This window comes from Prosopis cineraria, unplaced genomic scaffold, assembly GCF_029017545.1.
Source record: "Prosopis cineraria cultivar Desert tree isolate PC_DT_omini unplaced genomic scaffold, ASM2901754v1 PC11, whole genome shotgun sequence".
In the NCBI taxonomy this organism is placed as follows: Eukaryota; Viridiplantae; Streptophyta; class Magnoliopsida; order Fabales; family Fabaceae; genus Prosopis; species Prosopis cineraria.
In genome coordinates this window covers 20,277,126-20,295,713 of record NW_026555342.1, presented here as the reverse complement: position 1 = coordinate 20,295,713, position 18,588 = coordinate 20,277,126, and the positions used below count along the sequence as shown (strand labels likewise).

Below are 18,588 nucleotides of genomic sequence, written 5' to 3'. Positions count from 1 at the left end.
AAATATGTATTTTAATATTCCATTGACTCTTTTAAACTAAATTTTATTAATTATTACTTTTACATATTTTATCTATAATTTTGATTGGGATACTACTCACTAAAAAAATTCTTTAGTCTTAATTAATGTGGTTGACCCTATACCTCCTGCTGATCATTGAGGGGCTCTATTACTTTTCAGACAGTGAAAGCATGCTTCAATCATTTATTTTAATGTAAATATTCATTATATTATACAATAGTAGTTAGTGCTCCCCGTATGCCATAGTTAGATTGTAGTTTTATTTTGCTGATATATAATTTGCTAGTGTGGAGCTAAGTTCCTTTGCTGAATTGGCTGACAGATTTTGTTATTGTAGAAATTATGGGAGGTCTAACTTACAGGAGAGACTTTGCCAAAATTTCTATAAAATATTTAATATTTTTTTAACTATATAATTATATATATAAATTAGTTATCGATATTTTAGCTTAATCTCATATAATTAAGGCTTATGGAATGTGAATATATCTCATATTCCATACCAATCATAGTCTTAGTAGCAGGGTGTGACATCCTAGCTTTACACAAAGTAAAGCCGTGACCCCCTACTTTAGTCTAGGGTAAACTCACGGATGCAAAAGCATATGCCTCTTCGCATATATTGCAAGCATTACTCATACACACACACATGGTTCTTTCACAATACTACTACTCTATCATTTCATAAAACACAATGCATATGACTTGCATAAAATACTTGTAAATCATTTTACAAACTAATAGACAAACTTTTTTACCCTTATTACCTGGGTTACCATTCTCATTAACTTCTCAAATTGTGTCAACTTTCACGAGTAAATCCTCGAATACTCAGTCTACATAATGAAACATTCTTTAATCAATTCTCAACACTCAACACAGGATACTAATCTAGCTAAGCCAAATTCCTTAATACATAAAACAATTCCATTAACACCTTTTCAGTTAACATAATCCATTCTCAATATTCATTTACCCTTAGGGTATTCAAATGACTAAAACACCACCTTTCTCTTACTTAATCAACAATTTTACCCCTTTTTAACCTTATCCTTTAGGCCAATTTGAGCCTATATTCATAAGGTTTAACCACTAAACCCTAGACTAATCACAAAACCTTAATCTCACACCAAAGAGCCTTTTTAAAATCCTTTTCTCAAATTTTAACCCCCTAAATCTCCTTGATTCAATTTCTTTATCAATCAAACTTAGAGAAATTAAGGTAGAATGAAGTATAGGGCAGTATGAAACTTACCGAGCAACTCACTGGTCAAAGTAAACTCCTAAACCCTGAAAAATTAATGCCCTAAAGGAGTTGAGACTTCCTTCCTCTTTCCCATGCATTTTTCCTCCTTTCCTCTGAACCATTAATTGATCCATGTTCTAACTTATCCATGCTAAGTGTCACGGTGCGTGACACAATGAGATAACTCTCACTGTTGCTCATGATTTCATTCCAGTTTTCTATTCAACTACTCAATCTTATTAACATACCAACCAAGCAATACAAAATATCAACCCATTAATCACTAATTTATCCCTTATTAGTAATTAATCTCTTGGATTAAAGTTTAGGATATTACATTAATTCTAAAGAAGACTATATGCAAAACACTAGTTGCTAACAATAGTTTCGTTAGCACATAGCACATTATGGTTAATCACTAGCTAGTTTGACTTTTTTAAGCTCTATTCTCAAGTTTATTATTCGTGGGTCTTATACTTGTATTTGATTTTGTAGCTTTAAACTACATTAGGTTAGTATTATTCTCACATCTTAAAAATTAGACATGATTGGCACCGGATATTTGTACAAACATACATCTGTTTAGCCGTGGTTAAGGAAACTTTAATCTACTATTTAATTCTAAAACATAATTAGATTTATATTGAAATTTTTAACACCTTTAATAATGTTTACCTATAAATAAAGTTTCAGTATTTTTTATTTTTTAGAAATTTTGGCAAAACCTTTCCTATAAATAAGACCTCTCAAAAATTTTACAATACAATATTTCAATAAAATATCAAATTAATTAGGAGTAAAGCTACTTTCAGCCAACAGACAGAGTATATAACAAAATAAAGGATCTAGCTATAAACTATGTGGAGCACCTAAAAATAAGTTTACAAAATAAAATTTCATAATTAAGACTTTACATCAAAAGAAAGCTTAATCCTTAGCTTCTCTACTTCTACTTATTAATAGACTCCTTAATGTTTAGGAAGTGGTTCAGCGTCAGCTATACTATCTGAGACCAAATTTATTTTCAGTGAATAACATTCCAACATTTATGAAGTTTAAAAGAATAAATGAATAAATGACAATGATTATAAAAATTAAAGAGACAACAATTTCATATAAAATATTTCAAAAACTTTAAAATTAAGAAATTTTTATATAGCCATAAATAAATCTTAACCATTAAATTTATAATATCTAATATACTTATCACTAGATCTCAAGAAGACAAATAAATGTAGTAACATTTACTAATTAAACCAATAGAGTATGTAATCACCAAATAATTTAAAAATCATGTTTTTATGGACTTATCAGAACAATTAATTGACACATGTGAATACACAATCTATAAGGATAAATAACCGAACATGACTTATGCCACGAAGACAAACATGGATACACAGACCATAAGGATAGCTAACTAGACGTGGTCAAAGCCAAGAAACAGATGTGGACACATAGTCTATGAGGTAACTAACCAGATGTAGTCAAAGTCATGAAACAGACGCAAGTACAAGACCCACAAATAACAGACGTGAGAACAAAGCTCACGAAAATCAAACTAGCTAGATATTGATCATGGTGTGCTAAAGACTAACAGAGCTACTATTAGCAACCAGTGTTCTGTATATAGTCCCTTTGAAATCAATTTTTAAACATGCAAGAAAAATAATCACTTTTCAAAATATATATTCCTCTTCGTAGCATCAAACTCGCATGAATCAAGTAAAACAATCAATCTTCTAAATATGAAAATTCATAATTAATATCTCATAAACTCTTTCACTAATTTCCATGATTATCTTTATCAAATAAAGGATTACGAGAACTTGTAAAAAGCATTTCTGTCAACCTTAAAAGTATATGTTATGAATTCAAGAGATGGGATAATTTAAATAACAAAGGTAATTGGTACTAGAAATATATATTAATACATATAAATTATTTAAAATAATATATCTTGATAACAAAATTTGCTAATAAATTGATTGGAATGTTATTTACTTACTTGAAGTGTTCCCAAAATTCAAAATTTCTCTCTTACCATTTCAATCGAATTTTTCTTCCTCTGAACACCCTATAAAATTATAACAAAATTTTAATAAACTTCCTACAAGTTCCATATTTCCTTTTCAACACCAATACAATGATAGTGAACTTTAATGATTTAAAGTAGACAGCTTTATCTAAAAGTCAAAAGTGACTTTTGATAATATTATAATAAGACAAATACATAAAAAATAGATTCCTTCTGTGATTAACATAGGCTTTGATGGATGCACTCCTGATCATGTGATAGATTGAGCCATCTCTTTTCTTCCCTTTTACGTCTCCTAGTGGCAGGTCTGTTACGTCTGAGTTACTCCAGCTATTCTTCTTCCCAAGCAGCTTGATCCTTATCTTCTTGAGTGGGTCTTAATGCAAGTGTGTCTTTTAGTTCTAGAAATAATTAGTAGGTTTAAGTCTCTATCTGGTATAGGTCTTGCTTGTTTGGTGGAAATGGCGAAGGTATGGATGATGATACTCCATCATAGGATTACATCTAAGTGGAGTATCCTTTTGGTACAAAGAGGTTTGTGAGCCATTTAGGGAATTGATATTGGACAGATGGAGAAGGATCACTTGAGGAACTTTGAAAAAAAATGGTTTATGAATATTCTAAAAAAATTATTTATTTATTTATTTATGTAGTTGTTTTCTTTACAAGAGAAATTTTTATGGATTGAAAGGATGGAATTTCATGTATAATTGTGAATATGCATGGAGTGAACAAACATAGAACACCCATTATTTATGACCTTTTGTGCTATGATTGTTATCCGAGGTCTTCATGCTGCGCATGTTATTTGTGGCCTACACCATACTGGATTGGTAATTTTCCCATATGGGCTGTATGCCCATGACAAATATCTTTGGCTATGTCGGTTCATCTGAAGAATCTAGTTTTTGAGAACAAGTGATTTTTATTAAATTCTTATTATTGAATTAATAATATTTTTTAAAATCTTGTTCTGATTTATATCTTTGGTACCACAATTTTGAATCCATGTCGATTTACATGCACCTTAAGTGTTTTAAATATTTCAAATTATCATGGTGTGTCTCTCATCTTGACGAAATTAAACAAGATTCAGTATTATTTGTTTTTTTAATTTTAAATATTTTAATAATGATTCTTGTTATTATGTACTTACTAAATTATTTGTATTTTAGATAATAGATACATGCCACATCCTTCATCTGCATTAGAAAGAGGATCTCCTGTTGGATAGTTGATTTTTTTTTTGTTTTGCTATGCTTAAGCTGTTTTCGTGGTGAATTTTATTTCATGATTTCGTTGCAAAAACAAATTCATTATTTTAAAAGTGTAAGCCATATGTCCATATCTTTGATTTGTATTATTTAAATATTGGGAAAAAACTCTTGTATTTTGTTCCAACTAAAGTTGATTGATTGTTCTAAACATTTTCATTTTAAATTGAAGGAGCTAATGCTGGATTTTATACACATTAATTGTCATTATACTTTAAGTATTTTTTTTCAAGTGTAATTAGAAACGTTATGAATTGATTAGGCTTACAAAGCAAGGTTTACCTTGTTTCTCATGCCAGTCACGCTTGTTTTGGTGGGACGTGACAATTACACCCAAGAATCCATGTTTCACTTTTGTGTGTGTGTGTATAGTATAAAATCTCTCTCTCTCTCTCTCTCTCTCTATATATATATATATATATATGAATGTATGTATGTCTACTTTTTTCAGTCATGTTGGCCTTTGGATATAGATATATAATAAATGAATCTCCTATTTTGTGTATATTTCTATCTTTATTTGGTATTGTTATCCTTAGATTGAAGTCAGTCCATACCCTAAATAGTTTGTCACCCCCAACATATCTTGACAATTCAATCAAACTCAGAATCAATGGCAACAAAAGTTTCTTAATACAATTAAGTTCCTTCTTTACAAGACCTTTCATCACTAAATCAACAGCTACATTATATATCTATGACATTGTATTACAACATAAAGCAGCTAGGACTAAAAATAGGCTTAATATTTTAGCATAATTTCCATTTGGACCATGGAAGTCTTGAAGGATATCTTTATTACTTCTACGATCCATGCAAACAACTTTCTTATTCTCTTTCAATTCACTTGTAAATGTAGAAGTAAGATTTCAAATACAGAAAGATAATGACACCAAAAAGAAAGACCACAAATGCTCCTGCAAAACTCCATAAGAAAGCTTCTCGGAAGTCATCTTCTTTGGAATGAAATTGATGGATGTGTCTTCCTACTAGGTTATCAATAGATGAACAATTATGCTCCAGAGGTGGGCCACAAAGAAAAGGGTTACCTTCATAAGAACTTGGATCAAAAGTTGAAAATTGATTTTTCCAATCAGGCACCCTGCCGGATAGATTATTGTGAGCCACAGAAAAGACAGACAATGAGTACAACTGGGTCAGTTGGGGAGGAATATGTCCTGTTAATTTATTGTATGAAAGGTCTAAACTTTCTATTTGCTTAAGATCAGAAAATGTTTCAGGAATAGACTCGGTCAAATAGTTATTTGACAAATTTAAGGCATGGATAGTATTCAAGTATCCAATTTGTAAAGGGATTTCACCTGTCAACTGATTATCTGAGAGATCTAGGCCTGACATTAACTCCAATACATTTCCCTCATAAGATTCATACCTACTTTTTGACATGAAATTCACTTCTTGTTCCTCATACCATGTAAAATTTCTTATGTCTTCTCTGTTTTGTTCAACCTCACCGCTAGTATAATTATAGACTAATTTTGGGCCTTTCGTAATCCAGGGAACAAAATATTTTCCTATGGTGGTCCCACCCATTGCATCCGTCCTTCTAAATATGATGTTATTCAAACAATGTGGTATACCTCCAGAAAGATTGTTCTGTGATAGATCCAACATGGTTATGTTCTTGAGGTTACACACATCTAAAGGAATGGAACCTTCAAGCTTGTTTCCCTTTAGGAGGAGGACCCTTAAGTTTAACATTGACTTGAACCACCTTGGAATTTGACTTGAAAATCTATTCTTTGTCAAATCCAAAGTTAATAGAAAGGGAGATTTGGCTAAAACAAAAGGTATGGGTCCAAAAAAATGATTTTCCCGTAAATGTAAGTACCTCAGGGATGGCATATTTAGACAGCTTGGCAAGGTGCCATTGAATCTGTTTTTAGAAAGGTCTAGGTATTTCAGCTCAACTAAACTGCAAAAGCTTTTTGGTATTGGACCTGCCATAGAATTTTGGGACAAAATGAGCAAAACCAAATGCTTAAAGTTTCCAATCCAGCTAGGCATTTCACCATATAGTTGGTTGGCACTTAAATCCAGCATTCTTAATTCAGAACTATTATTAATTCCATCTGGTACTTTTCCTTTGAAGTTATTCTTGCTCAAATCAACAGACAACAAATGCGTGAAATTTGAACCTATTGGTAAGCATGGACCGGTTAAGTTGTTGTTTGACAACCTTAGAAACCTCAAGTCATTGATACCCTTACCAAATTCTTGGGGCAGATAGCCAGACAAATTGTTATTGGACAAGTCTAGCAAGTTCAACTGCCTCATGTCACCTAGTGAAGCTGGAAATCTACCCTGTAATGAACTCGAAGACATGTTCAAAAAAACCAAGTTTGGGAAAACTGTGCCAATATGAGGAGGGATCTCATCATTAATAGGGTTAGCAGAAGCTTGAAAAAGTTGCATATCAAGTAATCTTAAGGTGTGGTTGAGCTCAAAGGGGCCAGTCAAGAAGTTGTAATTGAAACTCACAGAATTTAATTTGGTGTTGTTCGTAAAAAGCCAGTGTGGGAAACTTCCTGAAATGTTTAATTGGGCAAGGTCTAGAACTCTCAAGTCATATTGATGACGAAGAAAAGAGGGTATAGTTTTGTGATCGCTTGCTTCATTCATAATGCATTTGACAATCTTGAAAGTCTTTAATTGGAAGGATGGGAGAAATTGGGGATTTTCAGTTTCAAGCTTGAGACTGGGGTTGTTACAACACGAGATCGTGAAGAGTTGAAGGTTTGAGTGGTTGGCAAACACAGAAAATGATGCTATGCCAGTGAAAGAGTTTTCCTCTAAAGAGATGAATCTGAGGTACTTTAGAGAATGAAAGAGTGAGGAAGGGAAGCTTCCTTCAAAACCATTGTATTGAAGATCAATTGTAAGAAGAGATGTCAAATTACTGAGGCACGAAGGAAGGAGTCCCTTAAACTTGTTGCGGCCAAGAGACAACATTTTCAGATTTTTCAGATTGCACAGGCCTCCTGCAACATATAAATTTTCTTTTTAAAATTCACTTACTTTATACATGAGTCTTTAATTAATAGTTTTCAAACAAATAAAAAACAACACTCTAAGTGATAGTTTAACTGTGATATTAAGTAACGACTTTTTTTAAGAATGTATAGATGAAAACTGAACTAATTTAAATTTAAAGTGAACTTAATTACTGCATTAGATTTAATATTTGAGTCACAAAAACCTCGATCGCGAGCCTAAAAGTAAGTAATGTATGAACTAATTAATCAGATATATTTAAATCCCGAAAAATGTAGCTCCCAGGTATAAATAAATAAAGACTACATAGGGTTACTCGGCTAATTTAGATGGTAAAGATGGAGTATGGTATGATGCATTTAAAGATGTGAGGCAAAGTTTTTATTTTGATGTATGTATTGATTTCAATATTGGAAAAATTATAAATAAGGATAGTAAATTTATTTATAAATAAATTCCATGAATTTGTAAAATTACATTAAGATCTAAGGGATTTGATTGTAATTAATTTACCATATAAAATGACACCAATGCCCTTGAACTCCCCCATTTGACTGGTGTTGACCAGAGTTACCCAATAACTGGTGGTCATTGACTGGTCAATAGACTTGTATTTTTCAACCAATTTTAAATTTAAAAGTTGATTTGAAAAACATGGCTGGATAAATTCTCTGTCAATTTAATCTAATCTTAACAGTGGTTTACTCACATAATAAATGAATTTTACTGAAAATGCTATAAATATAGTACCTTGCTGTGGCAATGAGCCTGAAAGGTTATTGTTATAAAGGGACAATGTCCTCAAGGAAGTTAGAGATGCAAGAGATGTATGAGATTCTGAAAGATCAGCCCCTAAGGAATTCAAAGACAATTTCGAAGTCTTCAAATTGCGGGAATGAGAAACATTATCTGTCAAATATGAAATAGAAATAGTCAAAAAGAATCTTACAATAACAAAGAAGTAAACAAATGCATGTACAAGTTTTATGTCTTTTTCTTTTCTTTCTTCCATTCCATAGATTCCTTTTACATTACATTCCCTTGTTTAAAGTCTATTATTTCCTTTTGGCAAAAAAAAAGTCTATTCTTTCCTTACTGAATTGTCCTTACAACCATTACAAGTCCTTAACGCTGGTGCTACTATTACTTATTTTATATATAGATGTCAAAATTTATTGATCAAGTTAATTGCTAAATGAATGATTTACAAATCTTCATTTTTTCTCCAGTCATGTTTCCATCATATGTTAAGTGTAAATGTCATCTTATTCAACTTTCCATATTCTCAACGATTTCTAAAATTAAATCTCAATTGATTTTTCAAAAAACAAGAACCAATTCAGGAAGTAACAAAAAATTAAAGTATGGCATCTGAAATAAGTTCGAAAATTAAAATTAAGCACCAAAGAACGGCATTTCCGTCAGCCTATTATCTTCCAGATACAAAGTTTGTAAGTTGTCCAACCTAATTTCGCCAAATAACCCTGATCCAACAACAAAAATGTCATCACTCACTCTTAACGTTATAATAGGTAAAAAATTTCATAAAAAATCATGTAATTAATATCATCATCCTCTAAGAGATGTAGCATGAACTCACAGGTTGACCCCTAAAAACATTACTTCGAAGTTACCTTTTGCCCCATTCAGTTCATTATGTATTAAAACTAGTGATTTAGCATAAGCTATGTCGCATGATTACTATATCAGGGTTTTAGACGCTTTAAAATAGTAGTGTTTGCGTGATACTTTTTGCGTCTGTGTTCTAAATATGTACGTAAATCATAAATCATAATCATAAATCATAAAATAGCCCGAGAGGAGAGGAGAGACCTGACAAGTAATTTCCAGACAAGTCCAATACTTGAAGTTGGTGAAAAGGGAGAAAATAAGAAGCATTCAATGACCAGTTGATGTCTTCAAACTCTTGAGCTCTTATATAGCGCAGAAGAAGGCTTGTGACTCTCTGAGAGTTGTCACAGCTGATTCCCTCCCAGCTACAACAATCAGAACTGGCAAGGTTATTCCAAGAAGGAAGAAACGAGCCATTTGGATGATTGAAAGCTTCTTTCAGTTTGAGAAGAGCTTCTCTCTCTTCTTGCAAACACCCCTTGATGATCACAGCATTAAACTCTAATATTATAAAAACAGCCACTGCCCACCACATTTGTTCTCTCACTAAATATCCCATTCTTTAGTATTATGCTTCCTTACTTTCCTTTAATCTCTCGCAATTTATTCAACTGCGCATAACTCTCATTCTTATAAGCCATGGTGATAAAGATGGTCCCCATATGAAATCTTTCCATTGGCATTAATGAAAGTTGAAATGGCTGCCCTGGCAATGATATTGACATTTTTTGCTATGACTGAGTCGTCCATAAAAGGTTTGAAAAAATAAAATTCAGAGGATAAGGTATTAGTGATATTAGCGGCCCCAAGCGTGACTATGAAAGACTAAGAGCCCGTTTGGTTTTCTTGTTTTTCACGTTCAGAAAATAAAATTTTACTTTTAAAAAGTTAAAAGTTCTTTGGATAAAATATTTTACAAAAAAATATATTCTAAAAATATATTCAAACAGTAGATGAAAGAGGATTTTTGAAATGTAACTATCTGAAGCTTTTAAAAAGTAGATTTGAAAAGTAGAATGTTATTTGACCATACTACTCAAGTTTAATCTCTTATTCTTTTATTTTAAAAAAATTAATTTATTAAAAATATAATTATTATTTTAATAATAATAATTAGGTATCAAGTTTTTAGCATTATAAATTGAATAATCAATCATGTTAATCTTTAGCATTAATGTATAATAAAAATTACAAAACTGTATTACATTTTCTAAAATTACAAATTAAAAAAATACAAATAACTAAAGATTAAATTTTTAGCATTATAGATCAAAATTTATGTTATTTAAAATTTTTATCACATTTTTTAAATATTCTAAATATATTACATTTGTGTGATAAAAATTATAAATCATCATAAATCAATATTTTTTTTTATAATTGTACATTCAAAAGCACATTTCACTATCACAAATCAAATAACTTTCAATATACTAAACCAACTTTAAAAAAAATGTATTCAAACACAAATTTCGTTATAACAACTAACTTTCACTAAACTAATTTTTACAAAATAAATTTTTACCAAATGAACTTTTGACAAACTAAATATCAAACACACACTAAGAGTGTGTGAAAAAGTAAATGTGAGATTTCGTGTAAATTATTGTTTGAGTGAGGTACAAAAATCTAATTATAAATAATCTCGAGAGCTGTATATCAATAGTTGGTGGTATGGATCCATAGTGCCACCACAATAACTGGTTTAGTCATTAGATGGTCCATTGAAAATGATCAAAATTATAAGATAATTCAAATGTATTGATTTATTTATAAGGACCCATCGTGGCCATAAAAGCAATATGTTTTCTTACTAATAATAATGAAAAATCAGTCGTCTGTATTTAATTTTATTATCCATATTTTTTAATTCTCTATTATTTCATGGTTTGGTATTTCACTTGATGTGTTCCAACTCTTGAGCTCTTAATCTTTTACTCCATTTGTTAAAAAATATAAAATATTTTTAATCTTTTAAAATTTAATTATTTTTTTTAAAAGTACTTTTATTAAATAAATCACTTTATATTTATTTTAAAATAAAATACTCTATTAAATAAAAATAAATATAAAAAAATAAAATTAATTTAAAAATAAATAATTATAAAAGTATAATATAATTAAAAATATTTTATATTTTTAGACGGAGTACTACATGGCACAGAAGAGCTCCCTCCGCGCGGAGTTGGCACAGCTGACACCCTCCCGACTGCAACAGTCAGGATGGGTAATTTCCATAATTAAACCTTGACAACATATAACTGCCACCACACCCCACACTTGTTCTCTCGGTGAAAGATCCCACAAGTAAGTTTTTCCCTCTAAACAAAATCACACGTATTAATAAAAATTATTAAATACTTTTTGTTTACAAACATAAATATTTTTAATTGAATTTTACATCTTAATAAAATAATTATCTATTTTTAAATTAATTCTATTTTTTTATTTTTACCTCTATTAAATACCTTACAATAAATATAAAGTCATCATAAATAGGGACACTTAAAAAAAAAGACAATAATTACACCTCAAAATATTAAAAATGCCTTACATTTTTTAATATCTAACTCCTCAAAAAATACCTTATATTTTTAAACAGAGAGAGTATACATTACAATTTTAACTTTTTAAAAAAGAAATATAAATTTTCAAAAAAAAAACCATCTATTAAATACTCTTCATTTGTGAACGAGCAGTAAAGAGGGAGAAAATATAATAATAAAAGTAATATTAAAAAAATTTTATTAAAAAAATTTTATTTTTACTAAATTTTTTGATATTTTGTAGCATTATATTTTTTAAAAATTTTTTTATAAATTAATATGAAGATGATAATACATCATATCAATAATAATAAAATAAGCTAGGAAGATAATTCACTATTAAATTAAAAAAAAATTTGTGGTGCTATGGGATTCCTCCAAAGCGTTTTCATGTCCATCACATCATAATTAATATTGTCCACACATTCATGTAATTCCAAGCCATATGGCGATTGATAAAATTGGAGTGTCTTTTTATTTTTATTTTTTCCTTTTTTTCTTCTTTGGTTTTGGGTTAATCAGCTAGACTGACTTGGTCTTCAAATTTGAACTCCTTCCTTTTAAAAATATAAAATATTTTTTGAAGAATTTAATATTTAAAAATATAAAATATTTTTAATTTGTTGAGGTGTAATTATTATCTTTTTTCTAAAAGTGTCTTTATTAATAATGACTTTATATTTATTGTAGGGTGTTTAATAGGGATAAATATAAAAAGATAGAGTCAATTTAAAAGTAAGTAATAATTTTATTGGAATGAGATTCAATTAAAAATGTAAGACATTTTTAAACGAAAAACATAATTAATTGCATTTCATTGTTTACAAGTTTATTTGAAAATTAGAGATTTATCGATATCTCTATTTTAAGAGGTGCAAATTTATTCTTCTGCTTTGTCTCATTTTTTCATTAAAAGGAAAATGATAAATCCAATGAAACAGCTATCAATTTTATTATCTCTGTTTTCTAATTGAATGATACATTTGAATGGCGATGAAAAGTCTTACTTGTTGGCCAAAAAAAAAAGAAAAGGAAAAGTCTTACTTGTCCTTTCTGCAAAGCAGATAATTTAGACATGTGCATTGATGAAATGACAATGTTAACCCTGAATTTGTAATTCTCGAAATGACAATGCTAACCCTATGGTCAAAGGGAGGAAGATGTTCTATCAAGGTACTCAACCTATCTATTAATTTGTAAGATATGAACTCGAAGTAAATTTTGCCACTTTGTATGAACTTGTTCACTAAAGTGGAGAATAACTTATCGTCAGAAGGTTTAATGACTTGACTTAGCCATCAAGCATGACATAATTGTAAATCAAATAAAGAAAACTGGGTCTTCTCACTACCAAAAAGGAAAAAAAAAAAACTTCTAACAATGACTTTTAATAACAATAAAAAGAGTCATTGCCAAATGTCCACTTTTATTAGTGATAATTAAAAGTTACCAACAAAAGTGAATCTTTGGTGACTTTATTTTGCTGATAACTCACCACCAAAACTTGATTTTTGGCCGCGGTTTTTAAATGTTACCATTGAAGGTCAACTTTTGAGCCACAACTTTGAGTAATTATTAACAGTTATGATTAAAATTAACTTTTAACGACGACAAAAGTATTCTTATAAACAAAATTTTAAATTTTAAAATAATTTATATAATTACTTTTGGCAGAAACATTTGTCTCCGCTAAAAATATTTTTTAAATAAATTAAATATAATTCTAAATTATATGAAACAATTTATAAAATTATTATTAGAAAAAATTTCTTATGAATTATTTTAAAAATTTAAAATTAAATGAAAATTATTCAAAAGATATTTATGAAATTAAATTTCTTATTTTATATATAAAATGAGAAATAAATTATATATAGTATCAAGAAGCAAAAGAAATAATAATGAAGATGTGTTAATTTTAATTATTAAATATTTAATTTTGTTTTAAACATAATCTTTTTTAGACATAATTTTAAAAGTTAGTATTTTAATATGATATAATTAAAATCTTGATGGGTGATTACTTTCAATTATAATCATGTTAAGTTATATATAAATATTTATTATTTACAAATGCATAAATGGCATTGTGATGTTAAAGTTGTATAGATTTCAATTTTATCATTAATACTTATTACATACAAATATAAATAGTATTGCAGACTACTTGACACATTGTGTTCTTTATTCTTGACCTAGTATACACATGGTATTTACTTTGTTTGTTGAACTCTAATGACTTTGTGACAAGGTTGCATGTCTGGTGATTCTACCTACAATTTAAAAATTGATTAAAATTAGAGCCAAAAAAACGCGTTGACTTTGCAGGCTAGCCCATCCAACCCAACAATTTTGATGGGTTGAGTTGAACATATTAACCCATTTTTTAAAACGGGCTGGGCTAGCCTAACCTAAAAAATTAGCGAGCTAAAATGGGCTAGCTTATTTTTTAAAAAATAATTTTTTATTTTTTAATCACATTATATCTTTTTATAAATTTACAATAATGACAACATTTCTCAAATATATTATTTATGACTCCCAAATATATTCTTTACATTTGAAAGATAATGTAAATCTTTCTTACAATTTGCAAATAAAATTTTTGTTATAGTCTGTAAATTAATTATTTATTAGTTTCTATAGAAATATTTTGAATATATATTATTTGTTAATCCCATAAGATTTATTGATTGAAATCACAAATATGAATTCATTGAGAAAAGGTTTATATTCAAATTTTCTTTTTCAATGAGAAAGATAATACATCTAGGTGAGAAGATAATTAATAGTAAAAATCTAACAAAATAAATCTGCTTGATTAAATTTTATATTTATTTTATTTATTTACAAGTTCTTTTAATTGCTATTTTGCCTTACAATGTGAAATATATATATATATATATATATTATATAAAATTTAAGTGGTTAAAAAAAATTCTAATAAATTTTTGCGGGCTAACCCACGGGCTACTTAGCCTACCAAAAAATAGGTTAAGTTAGATTTTTTAACTTATTTTATTAGCGGGCTGTTGCAACCCAACCTACAAAAATGCTAGTCTGCGGGTTGCCCCGTAGCTCATTTGTCCAGTACTATTGACAACATCACTCTTACTCCCCTAGTAGCAACATCACCCCTTGTTATCATATCCCAATAAAGTATACTAATCTCTCAAATGGATTGTTATCAATGCCTTTTCAAGCAAGTATTCCTTGTAATTGAACTATTCATAATGGATTATCATTGTATAATATTTTTTCAAGTATATTCCTCTAACATATTTTTTAGATATGTTGAGTCGTCAATATATTCTCCATTAGCCTTATGCAAATGGTTTCATAAAATTATCATATCGAATCTCTATTTCATTATCCATTTATGTACTTGTAGGACTTCATTTTTACCAACAAAATTATAACATGCGCGATATCAACAAAAAAATTGAATATTATCATGAGATAAATACGTGGGATTTCTTGACCAATAAATTCAATAACTTTTAGACAAAATTATCATAAAAAATTTCAATAAATTTGAAACCATGGGGATATTGAATAACTCACGAGTCCAATAAAATGTAAAATTATACATATCATTCAATGCATATTCGTTAAGTTAATTATATACTTGGATTATTTTAATCCATATAACAAATAACTATCTTGGTCATGCTTCTGGCATTTTTTTTTCCTTTAAGCATTCTCATGTAAACTTCACTATTTAGTGAATCATATGCATTTGCTATAATATCCCATAGACACATTGTATTTCAATTTCATATATTGCCAAAGTAATGATATATAAAAAAATCCACTATAAGATAATTCTTATTTTCACATAAATGTTCATATATTTTATAATAATTTTACACTTCAAGTGTTTGGACTACATGTCCATGATTTTGATATATTTAAAATAAATGTAATCATACTCAAATCACATCATTTTCCTTTTCTTTTCCATTGGCCAATCATCTTTTCACCTACTTTTGATGATATATTTATGTATAAGTTCCTCATTTGATCACATAATATTATTATCAAAATTGTTATCAACAATTTTATATTTTCGGTTCTATTTTTTCTAATTGTGACATAACCTTTTCAAATTTCTTAATTTCTTTCAAGTACCTGAACATCTTCTAGAGTTTTAATAATCAATTATGTCTTGTCTCTCTTTTAGGGTGTTTGCCTCCTTAGTATAAAGATTTTAATTATCTCTTTTTCAAGACATTTATATTTAGAACTGATTAACTTTTCATGCTTTATGCATGTCTCATTTCCTTTTATAATCAGTATAGCATTTTAGCTAGAAAATGAAATTTAATCATTCTCGTTTTGGTTAGTAATTGTGTCTAGCAAATATTTTGCAATATTTTATGAATGCATTTGATGAATTTTTGGTTCATAGTTGATGGACCCCATGGAACGAATGACAAGGCATTAATGGCAACGAAACTTGAGGATGGTAATTATGAGTATAGTGGCATGAAAGGAGCCCAAGGCAAGGGGCAAGGAGCAAGGAGCCTAATACTTCCAATCTAACGTGTCTAAAGACCTTTTATAACATATTAGAGAACCAATGACAAAAGCCCAAATTAAAGCCATAAAGCAAGCTTTGTTCAATCTTGTGCAAGAAGTTTAAGAGCTTAGAGAGTATTGGGGCACTCCTCTCAAGCCCAAAGGAGAGTATTTAGGCGTGTATATTGTGCTTAAGATTTAAATCTATAAAGAGTCAAGCCCAAAAGGTATAAACCCTAGCCTAATGTAAGGAAGACTATAAGTGAAACCTCTTGCAAGCAAGGAGGCATGAAACCCTAATGAAGAAATTAAGGGTGGCATGATTTTGAGTCCTTTATGATTCCTTGATTGTCTCCTTAATTGTTTCCTATTTTAGTGAACCTTTAACTTGACTCCCTTTCTTAAGGAGTAAGATTAGTCATAGTTTTCTATTTTGAGTCTAGTCAAAGATTAGGATTAATTATATTATTTTTAATTTCTAAGTTTTGTAATCCCATAATTTTAGGATCATATTTCCTAACTTATGTGGATGAATATTTTCTCCATTATTTTATTTTATTTTCTTTCTCCTTTTAGTGTTAGAAAATTAGGGTTTTAATTTTAGGAAATAGTCTTCTCTATGAGCTTATATATATTAGGCATGCTTCTTCCTGTAAATAAAAGAGAAGTTGAATGAAATTATTCATTTTAGAGTTTATAACTCTTGTAAGCCTTAGTGCTTTGTGGTGGCATCTCGTGTGAGAAAAAGACGTGATTAAGAGCGTGATTAACTCTTGTGGTATCTTTGAAGGTTGATGCTTCTAGAGGAAGGTGCTTTAGAGGTTCTTATCTTTGATCATTATCACATTATTTATTTCATTTCTTTCTTTATTTTCATCATAAATTTTGTCATTTCTTTTTATTCTTATGTTTTTGTTGTGTTTCAGGGTTCTGTCCCTAAACTGGCATGATTCTGCTTCTACACCCTCTATTAGTAGTGCTATTTGAGAGGATTTAAACAAGATAATGATAATGCATTTATTCTCCCTCCCCCTTCTCAGGGTTTACCTCCTAGGTGTCTCTAGTAGAGTAGAGAGTAGGAACCTTTTGAGCCCAATTTACTCAGGAACAAGTATACTGGTGGTACAAATATCCTAACTTAACCTTCTAAATGATCATGCCCATATTAGGTTTAACTCCATGATACCAATGTTGCTCACTTCTTTACTTTGTAAAAGAGGTTGTGGGATCAAATTCATGATGTCATCAACATGACTAGAGATCTTATTTATAGTGATTGGGACCTGGAGGTGCAATATGCTAGTAGTATGCTAGTAGTGACAACATTCCTTGTGCTGACGTAGTGGTTAAGTCTAGTCATAATTCTAGTTTTAATACCACTATTCTCTTGGAGGCTCCCATTGAATGTACTTAGTGTATTTTGCAAGACATAGCAGTTAGTGCTTAGTTTTTTTTTTTTTTGTAAGTTGTACTCCAAGCTTAGCTTGCCTTTGTTAATAAAAAAAACTATACACCACATACATAACATAATCAATTATATTCAAATCAATCATGTTAATTAATTTTTCATAATCAATTATGTCCTACTAGAATCCAAGCACACCCTTAGATTACATCAATAAAATATGCAGACTATTACATTTAAAAGAAAACAAATATAAACACAGATTTTATTATTGCTACAATACTTAATGGACATAATACAACAAGCCAAACAAAGAACAAACGAAAATGACATAGAAATGACAACAGCATATCCAGAGCCTTAATCTCTATAGCAGCTTCATTCTTCAATTTCAGTGAGCCTCCTTCTTGTCCTTTTTGCTTGTTTCTTAGACTGACCCCCAAAAATTCCAATGAGGTTTCCCTATTGAGAATACAATATATCCCATGAGAATTCCAAATACCATTCCACATCTATATCCCGAGGCTATTGGTTTCCAAACGAATTTGAATTTCTCATTAGATTCAAAGGTTGATGAAGATACATCCTTATTGTAAGTTTTGGACAACGGAACACCACACGATCCTACATTTCTTTCCTATGAATCATTTTGAAATGTAACAAATTGTTTACCACTTGGTATGGTCCCCTCAAGTTTATTTTGTGAAAGATTCAAAACAGCAAGAAAGTTGAGATTTGTCAAGGCTTGAGGAATCTTATCCATGAGCATGTTGCATGATAGATCTAACCATTCTAGACATGTCAAATTTCCCATTGATTTTGGAATAGGGTTAGTGATTCTGTTGTGGGAGAGATTCAGCCCTATTAGAGCATGTAGTAAATAATTTGTT

The 18,588-nt window shown here is 29.5% G+C and overlaps 1 protein-coding gene across 1 annotated transcript; it reads right to left on the bottom strand.

Moving 5' to 3' along the window:
- Window positions 1–5,193: 5,193 nt before the first annotated feature.
- Window positions 5,194–9,761, bottom strand: LOC129284808 (receptor-like protein 15). The gene is made up of 3 exons (XM_054920284.1): window positions 9,428–9,761; window positions 8,345–8,503; window positions 5,194–7,581 (listed from the first exon to the last, which is right to left on the bottom strand). Exons 1-3 carry the CDS (start codon window positions 9,759–9,761, stop codon window positions 5,423–5,425), a joined length of 2,652 nt encoding a protein of 883 aa, XP_054776259.1. The 3' UTR covers window positions 5,194–5,422.
- Window positions 9,762–18,588: the final 8,827 nt, after the last annotated feature.

Coding starts and splice junctions, on each gene's coding strand:
- LOC129284808 (XM_054920284.1), bottom strand. CDS start 9,761: ATGTGGTGGGCAGTGGCTGTTTTTATAATATTAGAGTTTAATGCTGTG. Junction 8,504..9,427: donor GTCTGGAAATTACTTGTCAG/GTCTCTCCTCTC, acceptor CATATTTGACAG/ATAATGTTTCTCATTCCCGC. Junction 7,582..8,344: donor AGGCTCATTGCCACAGCAAG/GTACTATATTTA, acceptor TATATGTTGCAG/GAGGCCTGTGCAATCTGAAA.